Here is a 17,462-nt window from a genome sequence, read left to right on the forward strand (position 1 = left end):
CGCCGCCGCCGCCGCTGCCGCTGCCAACGCCTCAGTCGCCGGTCCACCTGCGACACTTCCGGTGGCGGCCATGCTAGAGGAGTTCAAGCACTCCTTGACCTGCTCGCTGGGCGAGATGATGAACGTCCGGCTGGCGCAGATCGAGGAGAGGCTGCCGCCGGCTCCGTCGGTCCGTCCCCAACTGGGAGCTGGTGGACCTCGACGCCCCGAGACGGCGGCCACTACGTCGGCGGACCCCTCCACGGTTGCCCGGGAGGAAACCTGGGCAACAGTGGTTAAAAGAGGGAAGGGCAAGAGGAAGGGGAAAGGAAAGTCCTCCGCCCCTCCATCTACACCTGCAGGCGAAGGTCGAACTGCCGCCCCTGCGGCGAAGCCGGTTGACAAGCCGGCCGCGGCGTCGTCCGCGCGACCGGCCGCCAAGCCGACCGTCAAGCCGACCAAGCCGTCCGGAAGGCCGGCAACAAAGGCGACGGTTAAGGCCAAATTCAAGGCCCCGAAGACTGCGGCAGTCGTCGTCCAGCTGCAGCCGGCGGCTATAGAGAAGGGTCAGACGTACGACTCCATCTTCCGGTCGGCTGAAGACACCGTGAAATTGGAGGAACTGGGGATCGAGCGCATCCTCTTCCGTCATACGGCGACGGGAGCGAGGATGCTCGAGATCCCCGGTTCCGACAAAGAGGAGAAGGCCGACCGGCTCGCCAGCCGGCTCAGGGAGGCCCTCTCGGACGTGGCCACCGTCGTCAGGCCCGTTAAGACCGCGCAGGTGCGCATCTCGGGCCTGGATGACACGGCCACTCCCGAGAGGGTGGCGGCGGCGGTCGCGAAGGCGACATCGTCCGACGTCGGCACGGTGAGGGTCGGGGCGATCCGCTCCGGCTTCGGCGGCATGGGCTCCACCGTCGTATCCTGCCCCGTCTCGGTTGCGAAAGCGCTGACCGAGGGGGGCAGGCTACTGATCGGCTGGAGCTCGGTGCGAGTGTCGGCCCTGGAGGCGCTCCCCATGCGCTGCTTTAAGTGCATGGGGCTGGGCCACACGCGCCCGAAGTGTCCGGCGTCTGTCGACAGGGGCGACCTCTGCTTTAAATGCGGGAACGCGGGGCACAAGGTCGCCTCCTGCCCGGAGAAGACACCGCGCTGCGTGGTGTGCGCCGAGGGAGGAAAACCCTCGGGGCACATCATGTGCGGCCGCAGGTGCAGGCCTGCGACCTCGAAAGGAAAGGGGGCCCTCGGAACCCGGGCCCCCCGAGAGACCGCAAGCCAGACAGCCGCAGACGGCGTTGCCCCCCCGGCCGCGGCGGGGGAGGTGGAGGTTGTGATGTCTGAGTAATCCATGGATCACATCAGACATCACAGCTTCCTCCAAGCCAATCTCAACCACTGCGCCAGGGCTCAGGACTTGTTGACCCAGTCCATGGCGCAGTGGATGATCGATGTGGCCGTCGTCTGCGAACCGTACTGGGTTCCCCCCCAACCGAACTGGTTGGGGGATCTCGACGGCACGGTGGCGGTCGCACTAGGCAGTTCCGCCACCCGCCCCCTCGCACTCGTGGAGCGCGGCTCGGGATACGTCGTGGTGACGTGGGGAGAGTATGCGGTCATCGGCCTCTACTTTTCCCCCAACCGCAGCCTGGCGGACTTCGAGGTCTTCCTCGACACCGTCAGAGCTGCGGTATGCCGACAGTCGCCGAGAGCCGTGATAGTTCTCGGCGACTTCAACGCCAAGTCCCGAGCCTGGGGCAACCCGAACACGGATGCGAGGGGGCGGGCCGTCGAGGATTGGGCCCTCCTCTCTGGTCTGTCACTCCTGAACGTTGGAAACGTTCAGACGTGCGTGCGATTGCGCGGGGGTTCCGTGGTGGACCTCTCGTTCGCCAGCCCCGCAATCGCGCGGAGAGTGACAGACTGGAGAGTGGAGGAGGGGGTGGAGACTCTCTCGGACCACAACTATATCAGGTTCGGGGTCTCCACCCCGTCCTCGTCAGCAGATCGGTCGAGGGGCCCGAGCAGACTACCCCGCTGGGCTCTAAGCAGGCTCGACGTCGAGGCGGCGCGCGAGGCCGCAATCGTCCAGCGGTGGGCGAGCCACCGCGACGCCGATGGTGCCAACGTGGATGAGCTGGCTGGCCGCTTTCGCAGGTCGTTGGCCAACGTCTGCGATGCGGCCATGCCGAAGGTCGGCCGCCGCCCGCTAGGACGGCGGGCGGTGTACTGGTGGTCGCCCGAAATAGCGGAGCTTCGTGCGGCCAGCATGACCGCCCGCCGGGCGTATCAACGCTGTCGGAGGCGCAGCGCCAGGGATCCGGCTCTGGAGGCGGAGCTGCGGGATGCATACCGCACGGCAAAGCAGGCCCTGCAGCACGCCATCAGCCGAGGGAAGGACGCCGCCTGGAAGGAGCTGCTGGCGGGTCTAAACCGAGATCCATGGGGCCGTCCCTATCGCGCTGCGCGAAGCAAGCTTCGCGCGCAGGGCGCCCCCGTGACGGAAACGATGCCGACGGATCTCCTCTGGCGGACGGTGTCGGAACTGTTTCCGCACCGTCACGTACATGTTCCCCCGACGATGGCGACGCCGTCGCCGTCTTCTCGGACCGAGTTCGACCCGCCCTCCCCACCCGGCATCTCGGAGGGGGAGATGGATACGGCCCTCGAGCGTCTCAGGGCCAAGAAGACGGCGCCGGGGCCGGATGGTGTTCCGGGGCGAGTATTGTATATCGCCCTGGAACGCCTGAGAGGAGAACTTCGGGGACTGTTCGACAAGTGTCTAGCTTCCGGGCAGTTCCCGAAGCCGTGGAAGACGGGCCGGTTGTGCCTGATACGTAAGGAGGGCCGACCTGTCGACTCTCCCTCCGCGTACAGGCCGATCGTGCTGCTGGACGAGATGGCCAAGCTCTTCGAGAAGATTCTCGCGGACCGTCTCGTCCGGCACCTCGACGAGTCGGGGCCGGGTCTGTCGAACGCTCAGTACGGGTTCAGGGCGGGCCGCTCCACCCTGGACGCTCTGAACGCCCTTAGGTCCCTCTCCGCGGAGGTGGTGGCCAGCGGAGACGTTCTCCTGGCCATCTCGCTGGACGTGTCGAACGCCTTCAACAGCATTCCTGTTGAGACGATTGTGGAGGCACTGAAGTATCAGGACGTGCCTCCATATCTCCAGAGTCTGCTGGAGGCGTACCTCCGCGAGAGAGAGGTCTTATGGGAGGGGGGCGACGGCCGACTGTATCGCCGTCGCGTCGAGTGCGGCGTTCCGCAGGGCTCCGTCCTCGGACCGACCCTGTGGAACGTCGGCTTCGACTGGTTGCTGCGGACGCCACTGCCGCCCGGGCTCAGCGTCATCTGCTACGCGGACGACACTCTGCTGACGGCCCGGGGCGGCAGCTTCGAAGAGGCGGCCGGTCTGGCGCGAACCGGCGCGTCGATAGCGGTCGGCCGCATCGAGGCACTGGGCCTGAGGGTCTCCTTGTCGAAGACGGAGGCCCTCCTCTTCCACGGCCCGCGAAGAGGCCCCCCCCGAGGTGCGCGTGTGGTCGTCCAGGGGGTGGAGATCGCCGTCAAGGCCCAGATGAAATATCTCGGCCTAACCCTGGACGGCCGGTGGAGCTTCGGTCCGCACTTTAGAGAGCTCGCTCCGAGGCTCGAGAAAGCCGCCGCCGCGCTGGGCAGACTTCTGCCCAACGTAGGCGGCCCGGACTCGCCATGCCGACGTCTATACGTCGGCATAGTTCGCAGCATGGCACTGTACGGTGCCCCCGTGTTCGCCGACGCTCTCGCGTCTCGCGACAACAAGGCCCTCCTGCGGAGACCCCAGAGGGCCATAGCGGTGAGAGCGATACGGGGATACCGTACGGTGTCGTGGACGGCGGCCACGCTTCTCGCAGGCGATCCGCCCTGGGAACTCCAGGCGGAGATGCTCGCGAGAGTGTACGCGGCAAAGTCGAGCCTCAGAGCTGGAGAAGGGCAGGTCCGTAGTACGGACCGAGCGATGGACATCAGGGCTCAAGCTCAGAGGGCCCTGATGATCAAGTGGGAGGAGAGCCTGGGGTCTCCGGCGGCGGGCACGGTGACGGTGGACGCGATACGTCCACATTTAAGTCGCTGGGTCCAAAGGCGGCACGGGGTGCTGACCTTCCGCCTGACGCAGGTGCTTACCGGGCATGGTTGCTTTGGTAAGTACCTGCACCAGATCGCGAGGAGGGAAGCCACCCCTGCCTGTCACGAGTGTGGTGCTCCGATTGACACGGCGCGCCACACGCTAGAAGAGTGCGCCGCCTGGGACCCTCAGCGGAGGGCCCTCGTGGCGGTCATCGGCGGAGACCTCGCGCTGTCGAGCGTGGTCCGCTCCATGCTCGGCAGCGCGAGGTCCTGGTCGGCCGTGGCCTCCTTCTGCGAAGAAGTTATTTCGCTGAAGGAGGCTGCGGAGCGTGAGCGCGAAGCCGACGCTCACGCCGACGCGCTACGAAGGAGGCGACCGGCGGGACGGAGGAGGCGTCGCTACGCGCTCCTCCACCCTCCGCATCGTGCTTGACGCGGGGGCGCAGCCGGCGCCCCTCTCCTCCTCGCAAGTCGCGGGGGGGAGGGGGGCGCGTGGGGCGCCCTCGTGGCGGGCGCGGTGTGGGGGGGGAGGCGTCGCTGGGTCGCTCCCCCTCCCTCCGCATCGTGCTTGGCGTGGGGGCGCTCCGCGCGCCCCTCTCCTTCCCGCAAGTCGCGGGTGGGAGGGGGGCGCGCGGGGTGCTTTCGCGGCGGGTGTGGTGCGGGGGGGGGGGGAGGCGTGGCGGCGCGCTCCTCCGTCCTCTGCATCGGGCTCGGCGCGGGGGCGCTCCGCGTGCCCCTCTTCTCCCTGCGGCGATGAGGGAGCGCTCTCGGTGCCCGGGAGCGCTCTACAACCGGAGGCGGCCTGCCCTGCACCCGCAGGCAGGCCCACCGTCCGGGGCGTCATGGCGAATACTTTTAGTGGTCCCGTGGCGCCCCACCAGGACGACGAGGGCACCGCTGGTTTTTACTGAGTAGTCCGGCATTGCACTCCCCGCCGGGAGTCTCAGACTTCCGTCGCCTTCGGGTGACGGGGGTGCGTAAATGCATTTTCCAGCGTAAAAAAAAAAAAAAAAAAAAAAAAAAAGGTTATCGCCCCAGGCCTTTGGGGCCTGGGTCTCGGACTTAGGTCTGGGACCTAGGCTCCAAGGGGAGGAGTTGCTGGACTTCTACTGGGCGCGTCCCCACGGTGGCGGATAGGGGAACGCCACTCGCACTGAGCGGGTGGTAGGGGTTTTCGGACCCCCGCGGACCAAAACCAGTAGGTGTGGGCGCACCTTTAGCGGCTTGTCAGCCGCGCGGCCTAGGGGAGTAAACCCCGATTAAAAATCTAAGCTGTGAAATAGCCCTATTAATCATGGAAACAAAGACTAAAACGAAACTACCCCAGGAGGGTACCTGCGCCTCCGGCAAAGGAGAATCCCTCCGTGCATCTTCGGATGCACGCTGCCCGTTCGATTCTGGGGAGGGCACCCTTTGTTACTGTGATTCGCCCCATATGGGCGTTGACGTTTTGCCCGGGAAGGGCGGTGCGACCTCTGCAAGAAATACGGACTCCGATAACAGCCTTCGGAGTGGCGGCTCAAACGAGCCGTCACTCTCGAGGACTGGTCTCCCCTCGCGAGATCGCAAGGGGAGATTCCTCTCACGCCAAAAAGGCCCTTCTAAGGGCCAGGACAAAGGTGGAAACCGTTTTGCGGTTCTGGCTGCGGACGACAAAACGGACACCGATACAGACATGGTTTCGGGATCCCCTGACAGGCATATTGCCTTGACGGGACGGCGGAAGCGACCCTCATCCTCGACCTTCGCGTCTGGGCGTGACGGTTCGGACACGGAGGCCGAGGGCGCGGGCCTCGCTAAAATTAACACGGCGAGAAGGGGAAAGGCTAGAGGAACCACGGCGGGTCCTTCCCGCGAAAAGTTCCTCAAGCCAGCACCTGTCCGGCCGGAACCCGTAAACATACTCATCGACAACGAGTCCGACGTCGGCTCGTCGATCGTAGACGACGTTGTTGCGCTCAACGCGCAGGAACTCAGGGCGCGCGCGGGCGAGGGACTCGCCGTAATACTAGAGGTTGCCCGGAAATCCGGGAACCTCAAAGGCGAGTTCGTCGCAAAGCTGAAGAGGTCCGCGACGGACCTGAGCGAGGTGGTCGACGCCTTTGCCTCTAGGACCGAGGCCGATGAAGTGAGGCGGCTCCGAGCGGAGAACCGCCGCTTCAGAATCGAAATAGAGGCAATGAAAACGGAGCTGAAGGCGATGCGGCGCGGCTTCGCCGAGGCGAAGACGGAAGCGGCCGCTAACGCCGCCGCCGCCGCCGCCGCCGCTGCCAACGCCTCAGTCGTCGGACCACCTGCGACACTTCCGGTGGCGGCCATGCTAGAGGAGTTCAAGCACTCCTTGACCTGCTCGCTGGGCGATATGATGAACGTCCGGCTGGCGCAAATCGAGGAGAGGCTGCCGCCGGCTCCGTCGGTCCGCCCCCAACTGGGAGCTGGTGGACCTCGACGCCCTGAGACGGCGGCCACTACGTCAGCGGCCCCCTCCACGGTCGCCCGGGAGGAAACCTGGGCAACAGTGGTCAAAAGAGGGAAGGGCAAGAGGAAGGGGAAAGGGAAGTCCTCCGCCCCTCCATCTACACCTGCAGTCGAAGGCTGGACTGCCGCCCCTGCGGTGAAGCCGACTGGCAAGCCAGCCGCGGCGTCGTCCGCGCGACCGGCCGCCAAGCCGACCGCCAAGCCGACCAAGCAGTCCGGAAGGCCGGCAACAAAGGCGACGGTTAAGGCCAAATTCAAGGCCCCGAAGACTGCGGCAGTCGTCGTCCAGCTGCAGCCGGCGGCTGTAGAGAAGGGTCAAACTTACGACTCCATCTTCCGGTCGGCTGAAGACACCGTGAAATTGGAGGAACTGGGGATCGAGCGCATCCTCTTCCGTCATACGGCGACGGGAGCGAGGATGCTCGAGATCCCCGGTTCCGACAAAGAGGAGAAGGCCGACCGGCTCGCCAGCCGGCTCAGGGAGGCCCTCTCGGACGTGGCCACCGTCGTCAGGCCCGTTAAGACCGCGCAGGTGCGCATCTCGGGCCTGGATGACACGGCCACTCCCGAGAGGGTGGCGGCGGCGGTCGCGAAGGCGACATCGTCCGACGTCGGCACGGTGAGGGTCGGGGCGATCCGCTCCGGCTTCGGCGGCATGGGCTCCACCGTCGTAACCTGCCCCGTCTCGGTTGCGAAAGCGCTGACCGAGGGGGGCAGGCTACTGATCGGCTGGAGCTCGGTGCGAGTGTCGGCCCTGGAGGCGCTCCCCATGCGCTGCTTTAAGTGCATGGGGTTGGGCCACACGCGCCCGAAGTGTCCGGCGTCTGTCGACAGGGGCAACCTCTGCTTTAAATGCGGGAACGCGGGGCACAAGGTCGCCTCCTGCCCGGAGAAGACACCGCGCTGCGTGGTGTGCGCCGAGGGAGGTAAACCCTCGGGGCACATCACGTGCGGCCGCAGGTGCAGGCCTGCGACCTCGAAAGGAAAGGGGGCCCTCGGAACCCGGGCCCCCCGAGAGACCGCAAGCCAGACAGCCGCAGACGGCGTTGCCCCCCCGGCCGCGGCGGGGGAGGTGGAGGTTGTGATGTCTGAGTAATCCATGGATCACATCAGACATCACAGCTTCCTCCAAGCCAATCTCAACCACTGCGCCAGGGCTCAGGACTTGTTGACCCAGTCCATGGCGCAGTGGATGATCGATGTGGCCGTCGTCTGCGAACCGTACTGGGTTCCCCCCCAACCGAACTGGTTGGGGGATCTCGACGGCACGGTGGCGGTCGCACTAGGCAGTTCCGCCACCCGCCCCCTCGCACTCGTGGAGCGCGGCTCGGGATACGTCGTGGTGACGTGGGGAGAGTATGCGGTCATCGGCCTCTACTTTTCCCCCAACCGCAGCCTGGCGGACTTCGAGGTCTTCCTCGACACCGTCAGAGCTGCGGTATGCCGACAGTCGCCGAGAGCCGTGATAGTTCTCGGCGACTTCAACGCCAAGTCCCGAGCCTGGGGCAACCCGAACACGGATGCGAGGGGGCGGGCCGTCGAGGATTGGGCCCTCCTCTCTGGTCTGTCACTCCTGAACGTTAGAAACGTTCAGACGTGCGTGCAATTGCGCGGGGGTTCCGTGGTGGACCTCTCGTTCGCCAGCCCCGCAATCGCGCGGAGAGTGACAGACTGGAGAGTGGAGGAGGGGGTGGAGACTCTCTCGGACCACAACTATATCAGGTTCGGGGTCTCCACCCCGTCCTCGTCAGCAGATCGGTCTAGGGGCCCGAGCAGGCTACCCCGCTGGGCCCTAAGCAGGCTCGACGTCGAGGCGGCGCGCGAGGCCGCAATCGTCCAGCGGTGGGCGAGCCACCGCGACGCCGATGGTGCCAGCGTGGATGAGCTGGCTGGCCGCTTTCGCAGGTCGTTGGCCAACGTCTGCGATGCGGCCATGCCGAAGGTCGGCCGCCGCCCGCTAGGACGGCGGGCGGTGTACTGGTGGTCGCCCGAAATAGCGGAGCTTCGTGCGGCCAGCATGACCGCCCGCCGGGCGTATCAACGCTGTCGGAGGCGCAGCGCCAGGGATCCGGCTCTGGAGGCGGAGCTGCGGGATGCATACCGCACGGCAAAGCAGGCCCTGCAGCACGCCATCAGCCGAGGGAAGGACGCCGCCTGGAAGGAGCTGCTGGCGGGTCTAAACCGAGATCCATGGGGCCGTCCCTATCGCGCTGCGCGAAGCAAGCTTCGCGCGCAGGGCGCCCCCGTGACGGAAACGATGCCGACGGATCTCCTCTGGCGGACGGTGTCGGAACTGTTTCCGCACCGTCACGTACATGTTCCCCCGACGATGGCGACGCCGTCGCCGTCTTCTCGGACCGAGTTCGACCCGCCCTCCCCACCCGGCATCTCGGAGGGGGAGATGGATACGGCCCTCGAGCGTCTCAGGGCCAAGAAGACGGCGCCGGGGCCGGATGGTGTTCCGGGGCGAGTATTGTATATCGCCCTGGAACGCCTGAGAGGAGAACTTCGGGGACTGTTCGACAAGTGTCTAGCTTCCGGGCAGTTCTAGACACGGTGCGCCACACGCTAGAAGAGTGCGCCGCCTGGGACCCTCAGCGGAGGGCCCTCGTGGCGGTCATCGGCGGAGACCTCGCGCTGTCGAGCGTGGTCCGCTCCATGCTCGGCAGCGCGAGGTCCTGGTCGGCCGTGGCCTCCTTCTGCGAAGAAGTTATTTCGCTGAAGGAGGCTGCGGAGCGTGAGCGCGAAGCCGACGCTCACGCCGACGCGCTACGAAGGAGGCGACCGGCGGGACGGAGGAGGCGTCGCTACGCGCTCCTCCACCCTCCGCAGCGTGCTTGACGCGGGGGCGCAGCCGGCGCCCCTCTCCTCCTCGCAAGTCGCGGGGGGGAGGGGGGCGCGCGGGGCGCCCTCGTGGCGGGCGCGGTGCGGGGGGGGAGGCGTCGCTGGGTCGCTCCCCCTCCCTCCGCATCGTGCTTGGCGCGGGGGCGCTCCGCGCGCCCCCCTCCTCGCAAGTCGCGGGTGGGAGGGGGGCGCGCGGGGTGCTTCCGCGGCGGGTGTGGTGCGGGGGGGGGGGAGGCGTGGCGGCGCGATCCTCCGTCCTCTGCATCGGGCTCGGCGCGGGGGCGCTCCGCGTGCCCCTCTTCTCCCTGCGGCGATGAGGGAGCGCTCTCGGTGCCCGGGAGCGCTCTACAATCGGAGGCGGCCTGCCCTGCACCCACAGGCAGGCCCACCGTCCGGGGCGTCATGGCGAATACTTTAAGTGGTCCCGTGGCGCCCCACCAGGACGACGAGGGCACCGCTGGTTTTTACTGAGTAGTCCGGCATTGCACTCCCCGCCGGGAGTCTCAGACTTCCGTCGCCTTCGGGCGACGGGGGTGCGTAAATGCATTTTCCAGCGTAAAAAAAAAAAAAAAAAAAAAAAGGTTAGGTTATCGCGGAGCCGCGTCTCGCGGAGAGCGGGATCCCCCCTGTGACCGAGGCGGAGCTCGGTGCGGCCGTCACGAGGCTCAAATCGAAGCGCACCGCCCCGGGCCCGGACGGCGTGCCGGGAAAGGTGCTGAGCCTCGCGACGGGTAGCATGGGTGGCAGAATTCGGGCCCTGTTCGACAGGTGCCTGGAGCCGGGCCGGTTTCCCGGTTTGTGGGCGGTCTCGCTGGACGTGACCAACGCGTTCAACTCTCTGCCCTGGGAGACGGTGAGGGTGGCGCTGGGATACCACGGTATCCCGCGCTACTTGCGTAGGCTCATCGGAGCTTACTTTGCGGGAAGGGCAGTAGAGTTCCCGGTAGGCGGCGGCGGTCTGTCGAGGCGGTCCATGTCGTGCGGCGTTCCGCAGGGTTCGGTCCTCGGACCGCTCCTGTGGAACATCGGCTACGACTGGGTACTCCGCGGTGCCACGTTGCCGGGAGTGTCGGTCATCTGCTACGCAGACGACACTCTCGTCACCGTCCGCGCCGGCGGGCACCGCGAGGCGGGCCGCCTCGCCACGGCCGGCGTCGCGCAGGTGGTGGCCAGAATTCGGGCTCTCGGGCTGGAGGTCGCCTTGCAGAAGACGGAGGTCCTGGCCTTTCACGGGCCGAGGGCCGCTCCTCCGCCCGGGACGTCGATAGTCGTCGGGGGTACTTCGATCGCCGTCGGGTCGACGATGAAGTACCTGGGCATCGTTCTCGACGGTCGCTGGAAGTTCGACGAACACTTCCGGCGGCTGACCCCGAAGCTTCTGGCCGCCGCCGGAGCGCTCGGGAGTCTACTGCCCAACCTAGAAGGGCCCGCCGACAAATGCAGACGCCTCTTCGTGGGCGTCGTGCGTTCGATGGCGTTGTATGGCGCTCCGATTTGGGCGGGCGCTCTCTGCGCGCGGAACGTGTCGCTGATTCGCAGGCCGCACCGCGCTATCGCGCTGCGGGCTGCGAGGGCGTACCGCACGGTGTCCTACACCGCATCGTGTCTCCTCGCCGGCAGCCCCCCGTGGGAACTGGAGGCCGAAGCTCTCGCGTCGGTCTTCTGGCGCGTGACGGAAGCGCGCCTGAGGGAGGAACCGCCTCGTCCGCAAGAGGTCGTGCGATGGAGGAGAGAAGCTCGCGATGGCCTCTTCCGGAAGTGGTCGGAGAATCTCGAGGACCCGAACGTAATTACGAGTCGGGGGCTGGTGGCGGCGATTCGGCCCTTTCTGCGCGGCTGGGTCGATAGGCGACACGGTGCGATGTCGTTCCACTTGGCGCAGATGCTGACCGGGCACGGCTGCTTCGGTCGCTATCTGTGCCGAGCGCTGGGGCGGGAGCCGACGTCGGAATGTCACCATTGCGACGCCGGCGCCGAGGACACGGCGGAGCACACGCGCGCGGTCTGCCCGGCGTGGTGCGAAGAGCGCGCCGCCCTGTCGGCGGCCATCGGAGCGGATCTCTCGCTGCCGGCCGTGGTCTCGGCCATGGTCGGCAGCGAGGAGAACTGGAGCGCCGTAACCTCCTTCTGCAGCGCCGTGATGCTGCGGAAGGAGGCGGCGGAGCGGGAGCGGGAACGGGATCCGAACTCGCTTCCGTCTCGTCGCGGTAGACGCGGTCGGCGGCGCAGGGCCTACCTGGCCAACCTGCAGCCGCCGCCCCCGTAGTTTGGATCAGCGGGCGATAGGTCGGGGGATCTATCGACCGCATCGCACGATCCCGAGGAGGACGGAAAGAGGAGATCTTATGTGTTCAAGGGATCCTCTCTCGGGTCGCTGTCGCTTTTGCGGCGACGACGACGGGCCCTAGTCTGGGCAGGCGCCGGCGGGATCGCGAAAGAGCTTTGTGTCCTCGCGATCTCGCCACAAGCGCATAGGCGGAACACACGTGTGGTTTTTGTTCAGTAAGAGTCTGACTCCCCTCCGAGCCCCCCCAACCGGAGGGTGTCCATGAAGGATTTTCCACACGTTAAAAAAAAAAAAAAAAAAAAAAAAAGGTTAGGTTAGGTTCCCAGGCCCCAGACCTAGGTCTGGGAAGAGTTCCTGGTCTTCTACCTGGGCGCGTCCCCCGGGTGGCGGATAGGGGAGTGCCGCCTGCGTTACAGCGAGACGCGGGCGGTAGGGGTCCTCGGACCCCCGCGGACCAAAACCAGGGGGGAGGGCGCGAAAGCGCATTGAAGTGCCGGGGCCTTTGGGTCGCGCTTCGGGAGGCGCGAAAGCGCATAGGGGTGTCGAGGCCGTGTGGCGCGCTCCTAGGGAAGGGAAGGTCCTCTGGGCTGGTCCTGGATCACCGGAAGCGTTGTCTTTCGCTCCAGGGGCGGGTCTCGGTCCTGGATTAACTCCGGGGCCGGGGTCGGGTCTCGGTTCCGGATCACCGGGGGCGGGTTTGCGGACTTATGGGGGTCTGCGACTCGTCTTCCGGCCCGGGACGGGACGGGTCTCGGACTCGGATCACCGGGGGCGGGTCTTGCGGACTGACGGTCTTGCCGACTCGTTCCTCACTCCGAGAATGGGGCTCAGTAAGCCCGTCTTTCGGTTCAGAGGTCGTGCGCAGTGCGGGATGGCACGTAGGTTGCCGTCGGTGAGGGTTTGGCGCTGCGACGCGGCGCGGGGAGGACGTGCGTAGGCGCGTTTGGAGTGCCGGGGCCTTTGGGTCGCGCTCCGGGAGGCGCGAAAGCGCATAGGGGTGTCGAGGCCGTTGGGCACGCTCCTAAGGAAGGGAAGGTCCTCTGGACTGGTCCTGGATCACCGGAAACGTTGTCTTCCGCTCCAGGGGCGGGTCTCGGTCCTGGATTAACTCCGGGGCCGGGGTCGGGTCTCGGTCCCGGATCACCGGGGGCGGGTTTGCGGACTTATGGGGGTCTGCGGCTCGTCTTTCGGCCCGGGACGGGACGGGTCTCGGACTTGGATCACCGGGGGCGGGTCTTGCGGACTGACGGTCTTGCCGACTCGTTCCTCGCTCCGAGAGGGGGGGCCAGGAAAGCCCGTCTTTCAGTTCGGAGGTCGTGCGCGGTGCGGGGTGGCACGTAGGTTGCCGTCGGTGAGGGTATGGCACTGCGACGCGGTGCGGGGAGTGGGGTGGGCGGGTTCGCTCGCCCGCCCTAAGGCGTGCGGGGGCGCTCTCTCGCGCCGAGGCTGCGGTCGGCTAGAAGGCCTTGACTGCGGCCACCCTGGCCTTTGTCGGCTTCGTCGGGCTGACATTGTCCGCCCCGGGCTAGGTGCCTGGCGAGCCGAGGCGCCGGGCTAGGCCTGGGGCGCCGGGGCGGCGCGGGATTGTACCCACAGGCGCGATGCGGGCGGGGGGTGTCCCCCTGCCCGCGGGGGGGGCCACGCGGGCGATGGGTCGGGGGATTCGTCGTCCGACTTGCACGGTCCCCCAAGGAGGGGAGGGCGCGCTTCGTGTTCGAGTGCGTCCTCCGAGGTGCTTGCACCGTGGTGGGCCCGAAAGGGCAAGCGCCGGCGGGGTTGCGAAAGAGCTGACAGCGTCCTTGTGACCCCGCCACATAGGCGCACGGCAGAACACACGTGGCGGTTTTTATTCAGTAAGAGTCTGAATCCCCTCCGAGCCCCCCCTACCGGAGGGTGTCCATGACGGATTTTCCCCACGTTAAAAAAAAAAAAAAAAAAAGGTTAGGTTAGGTTAGGTTAGGTTTTTTTTTTTTTTTTTAAAAATAAGTTGGTAAACAATTGGGTTCTTTATTTCGAGGATGAATGACATGAGACATTGTAATAAATGAGTAAGATGAATACGCTCCGGCCAGTAATAGAATAAAAAGAGTGTAGAAAATTATGTCAATTCGCTTAACTATAATGGACTAATAAATGTTTGAATTTGTAGCCCCAGTGGAGACTTGAAATGGAACGCTGCATGGGTGCAGGGGGGCAGAACTTGCGATTTGATACAATTGTTCAATCCCCTACAGACCATGCAGCGCGAATGATGGAGATGATGATGAGTGGGCTGAGTGGGCAAAGGGTTAAGGCCATATTACAATTCCGAGTAACCCTTACGCCCGGCCCAAAGTGATGAAATGATGAATTAACAAGTGATTATAAAATGAGATATACAAAAGATGGAGATTATAAAAAAATAGACTTAAGCTAAGGTAGTAAAGTATGTTTTTTTTTTTTTTTTTTTTTTTTTTTTTTTTTTTTTTTTTTTTTTTTTTTTTTTTTTTTTTTAATGAGTATATTGATCTTTTTTGATTATACATTTATGTGTTTTATTGATTTACAGTTTTTTTTTTTTTTTTTTTTTTAATACTATATAATATATTAAGTAATCTTAAAAACTAGTACACAAAAGCCATCTTAAAAACTAGTATATTTAGTATGTATTCTATATAATTGATAAAATAAAATAAAGTGAAAAGAGAAAAAGTAATAAAAATGAAGAACAACAATCATAGCATAAGTATTGATCTTAAGACAAGGTTATAATTTAATAAATTAAAGGTGCAGTCGAGTTCGACTCGGAGCACTCCCGCGAAGCCCTGGTGAATGAATCCTGAGGCGTCGCCGCGTTGGAATAATGAAAGTATAGATAAAAGTAACAAAAAAAGAAAAATCCCGAGCTGAGCGAAAGTACGTGGAGAGTTATGCGTGAGTATGAAAAATTGAGTTAAGGTGGTTACTGTGATTGTATAAGTGTATAAAGTAATTATGTATATAAATGTTAAGAAAATAGATAATATATATGTAAGAGTAAATATAGAAATATATATAAATGTAAAAGGAGTCTGAGCGATATAAGTTGAAGAGTGGTGTAAACGGGTACCGGCAGTTCGTGGGAAGAGAGTGTGGTGTGTAAAATGTACAAATGGGAAGCAAGACAAGACGAACAATTTAGGACTTACGGAGCTGCCCGTGCCGCACTGTTAAGTGAGGGTGTCGGAGCAGTTCCGTAGTCTATGTTTTGCCTTGTCTTGTTACGCATGGAACGCACAATAGGGCAAGTGGTAGAGGTGGCTTTGTGTTCTGTAGGGTGTTTGTTATTGAACTTGATATTATGAGACACACAGTTGAAGCATTTGTAGGTGCCGGTCTCTGCGACAGTTGAGCCGTCGACAGAGACGGAGGTGTTGTGTCGGCATTCTTTATGGATATGTCCATCTTCCGCGCAGTGCGCGCACCGCGTGGAAGAGGACTTACAGTGGGTGGCAGTGTGCCCGAACTGCAGGCACTTGTGGCACTGTAAAAAGGGACTGAATTCTTCGATGTGTACGCGCTGATAATCAACGCGCACACGATCGAGGGACAATAAGGTGCGGAAGGCTGTAGGGTGTGTTATGAAAACGGCGTTGTAGAGTAATGGGTTTCTGTTATCCCTTTTAAATTTATATTTAATATATGAGGAGTCGAATTCGCTAAGCTCGGGGTTTTGTCGCATAATAATGTCCGTAAGCTCCTCAACGGCGACGTCGCAGGACACACCCTTCAGAATAATCATAGGCTTGAGGCGGCTAGCCACCTCAGCGGAGACTTTGGCGTCGTTAGCCGCTTTAATACGTTGCAGGGCATCGTCGCGTTCGCGCTCCGTGTCGAACTCGATGCGAAGTTTATTTTTAGATAGTGGGGCTACCTTGGCCGGAGCGTAATTAGTTTCGCGAAAGGATATTGTAGATTTCAGGTTTCTGAATGTTTCCTCTCGGGAGGAGGCCGGAGTTTTAGAGGCGACGACGATTGCTGGTTTCGTGTTCGGCGGTGTGGTAGAGGCGGCTTTGACCGCCGGGGAAGATCGAGCGGTAGGGCCGGGCAGGTCCCTGGGCTGGGCTTGGCGCCCGGCGATAGAAGCGTACGTCGATATAATACTTTTGGAAGTCGCGGAGTGTTCGGCCTTGATCTCTTCGCGCAGCTTGGAGACCTCGTCCTTAACTAATTGAGTCAGATCGGTAACGACATTTTTATAACACATAGGCGAGTTGAAAGTGGGGTCGTATTTCTCTTGCTCTGCTATGTTAATCTCGAGGTAGGTCTCACAAGCCACGCGAATTTCCTGGGCGGCGCCCTGTATGAGGTCCTTGTTGACTGAAGTCACGCTTTTGCCCTCACGGACAGCGTGACATATTGTCTCAGTAAGCTGTTCGATAATTGTGCGGAAGCTGGCTTCACTTCGAACGTCAGAGCCCAGGTATGGAAGCTTCTTGCTCGTTTTATCTTTTTTCCCCGCAGGGGCAGCCATGACGGGAAAAGGGGGATGGTGTCAGGGTGAGGTAAAACTAAGTCAAATGTAAGGTATAAGAAATCGGAACAATAAAAAAAATTTGGGGGGGGGGTTGTGAAGAAGGGGGGGTGCTAGGTGTGTGTGGTTACGGTAGAGAAAAGGAGAAAATAAAATAAAATAAAAAATTTTTTGGTGGTGGGGGTGGGGGGGGGGATGGTAGGGGGTGGGTTTTGTAGAAGTGGTGAAACTAAAGAATAGATAAAGAATTTAAGAAAATAAAATTTGGGGGGGGGGGGGGTAGGGGGTGGTAAGGGGGTGGGTTGTGTAAAGGGGGTGAAGTAGGTGTCAAAGGTGAAAATCGCAGCCAAATCGGTTAAGAAATGGCTGAGTTATAGCAATTAATAGAATTCTTTAATATTTCCTTAATAAAATATTAAAGAATTCTATTTTTAGAACACGAATATCCGATTATCTATATAAAGAAGTTATGAGTTTAAATAATATATATTGAAACAGGAATATTATAGTCCCCTTGTGAGGCAGGAGGATGAAAATTTGAGATGGGGGTAAAAAGCCAACGGAGAAGCCGTTGGCGCAAGAAAATCCGGGAAAATCGAAGGTTTTGGGGGGGGGGGAGGGGGTGAGGGTGGTTTTTGGTTGGATGGGGTAGTAGGGGTAAAATAAGTAGTATTCGTGAAAATTGGGAGTTTATCGGATTTATATTAAAAGAATTAAAGAATTAAAACGGTTTTTATTAAAATTTTGGTGTATGAGTGACTTGTAATTTTATAAGAATACTAGCTGTGCCCGCGGCTTCGCCCGCGTTGAAATCAGTGTGTCACAAAGTTTTCCCGGCACACTTCCAGTTAAGCTCTCATTATAATCGGCTTAGCCGTTCCGTAAACCTTCCTCTTGAACCGCATGAAAATCCGTTCAGTAGATTTTGAGGAAATCGATCACATACACTTTTGGGGACTTTGTTTTATAATACACTAACTGTTGCCCGCGACTACATCCGCGTGGTTATGAAGATATGTATTACTATTAAGATGTTTAACGCATTTTTTTTTATTTTAGTCACTTGAAATGCGTATCACACTGAGTAACTTTTTAAAAGGCACAATTTAGTATAATTTAATACTTGTTTTTATAAAACCTCTCTATACACCACATTTTTAGTTTTATTTTCAGGCTGTATATGTTTCATACAAACTATCAACCCCAATTAAACCCCCTTAGCGGTGGATATCGCTAAATCTCTTTACTCTACTACTATTATCTACTAACTATAAT

At 60.9% G+C, this 17,462-nt stretch overlaps 1 protein-coding gene across 1 annotated transcript; it reads left to right on the plus strand.

Moving 5' to 3' along the window:
* The first annotated feature begins 5,380 nt into the window (after window positions 1-5,380).
* Window positions 5,381-7,660, plus strand: LOC123668542. Its single transcript, XM_045602278.1, has one exon. It carries the CDS (start codon window positions 5,381-5,383, stop codon window positions 7,658-7,660), a length of 2,280 nt encoding a protein of 759 aa, XP_045458234.1.
* The last annotated feature ends 9,802 nt before the right edge of the window (window positions 7,661-17,462 follow it).

The sequence above is a fragment of the Melitaea cinxia genome, chromosome 3 (genome assembly GCF_905220565.1).
Source record: "Melitaea cinxia chromosome 3, ilMelCinx1.1, whole genome shotgun sequence".
NCBI lineage: Eukaryota > Metazoa > Arthropoda > Insecta > Lepidoptera > Nymphalidae > Melitaea > Melitaea cinxia.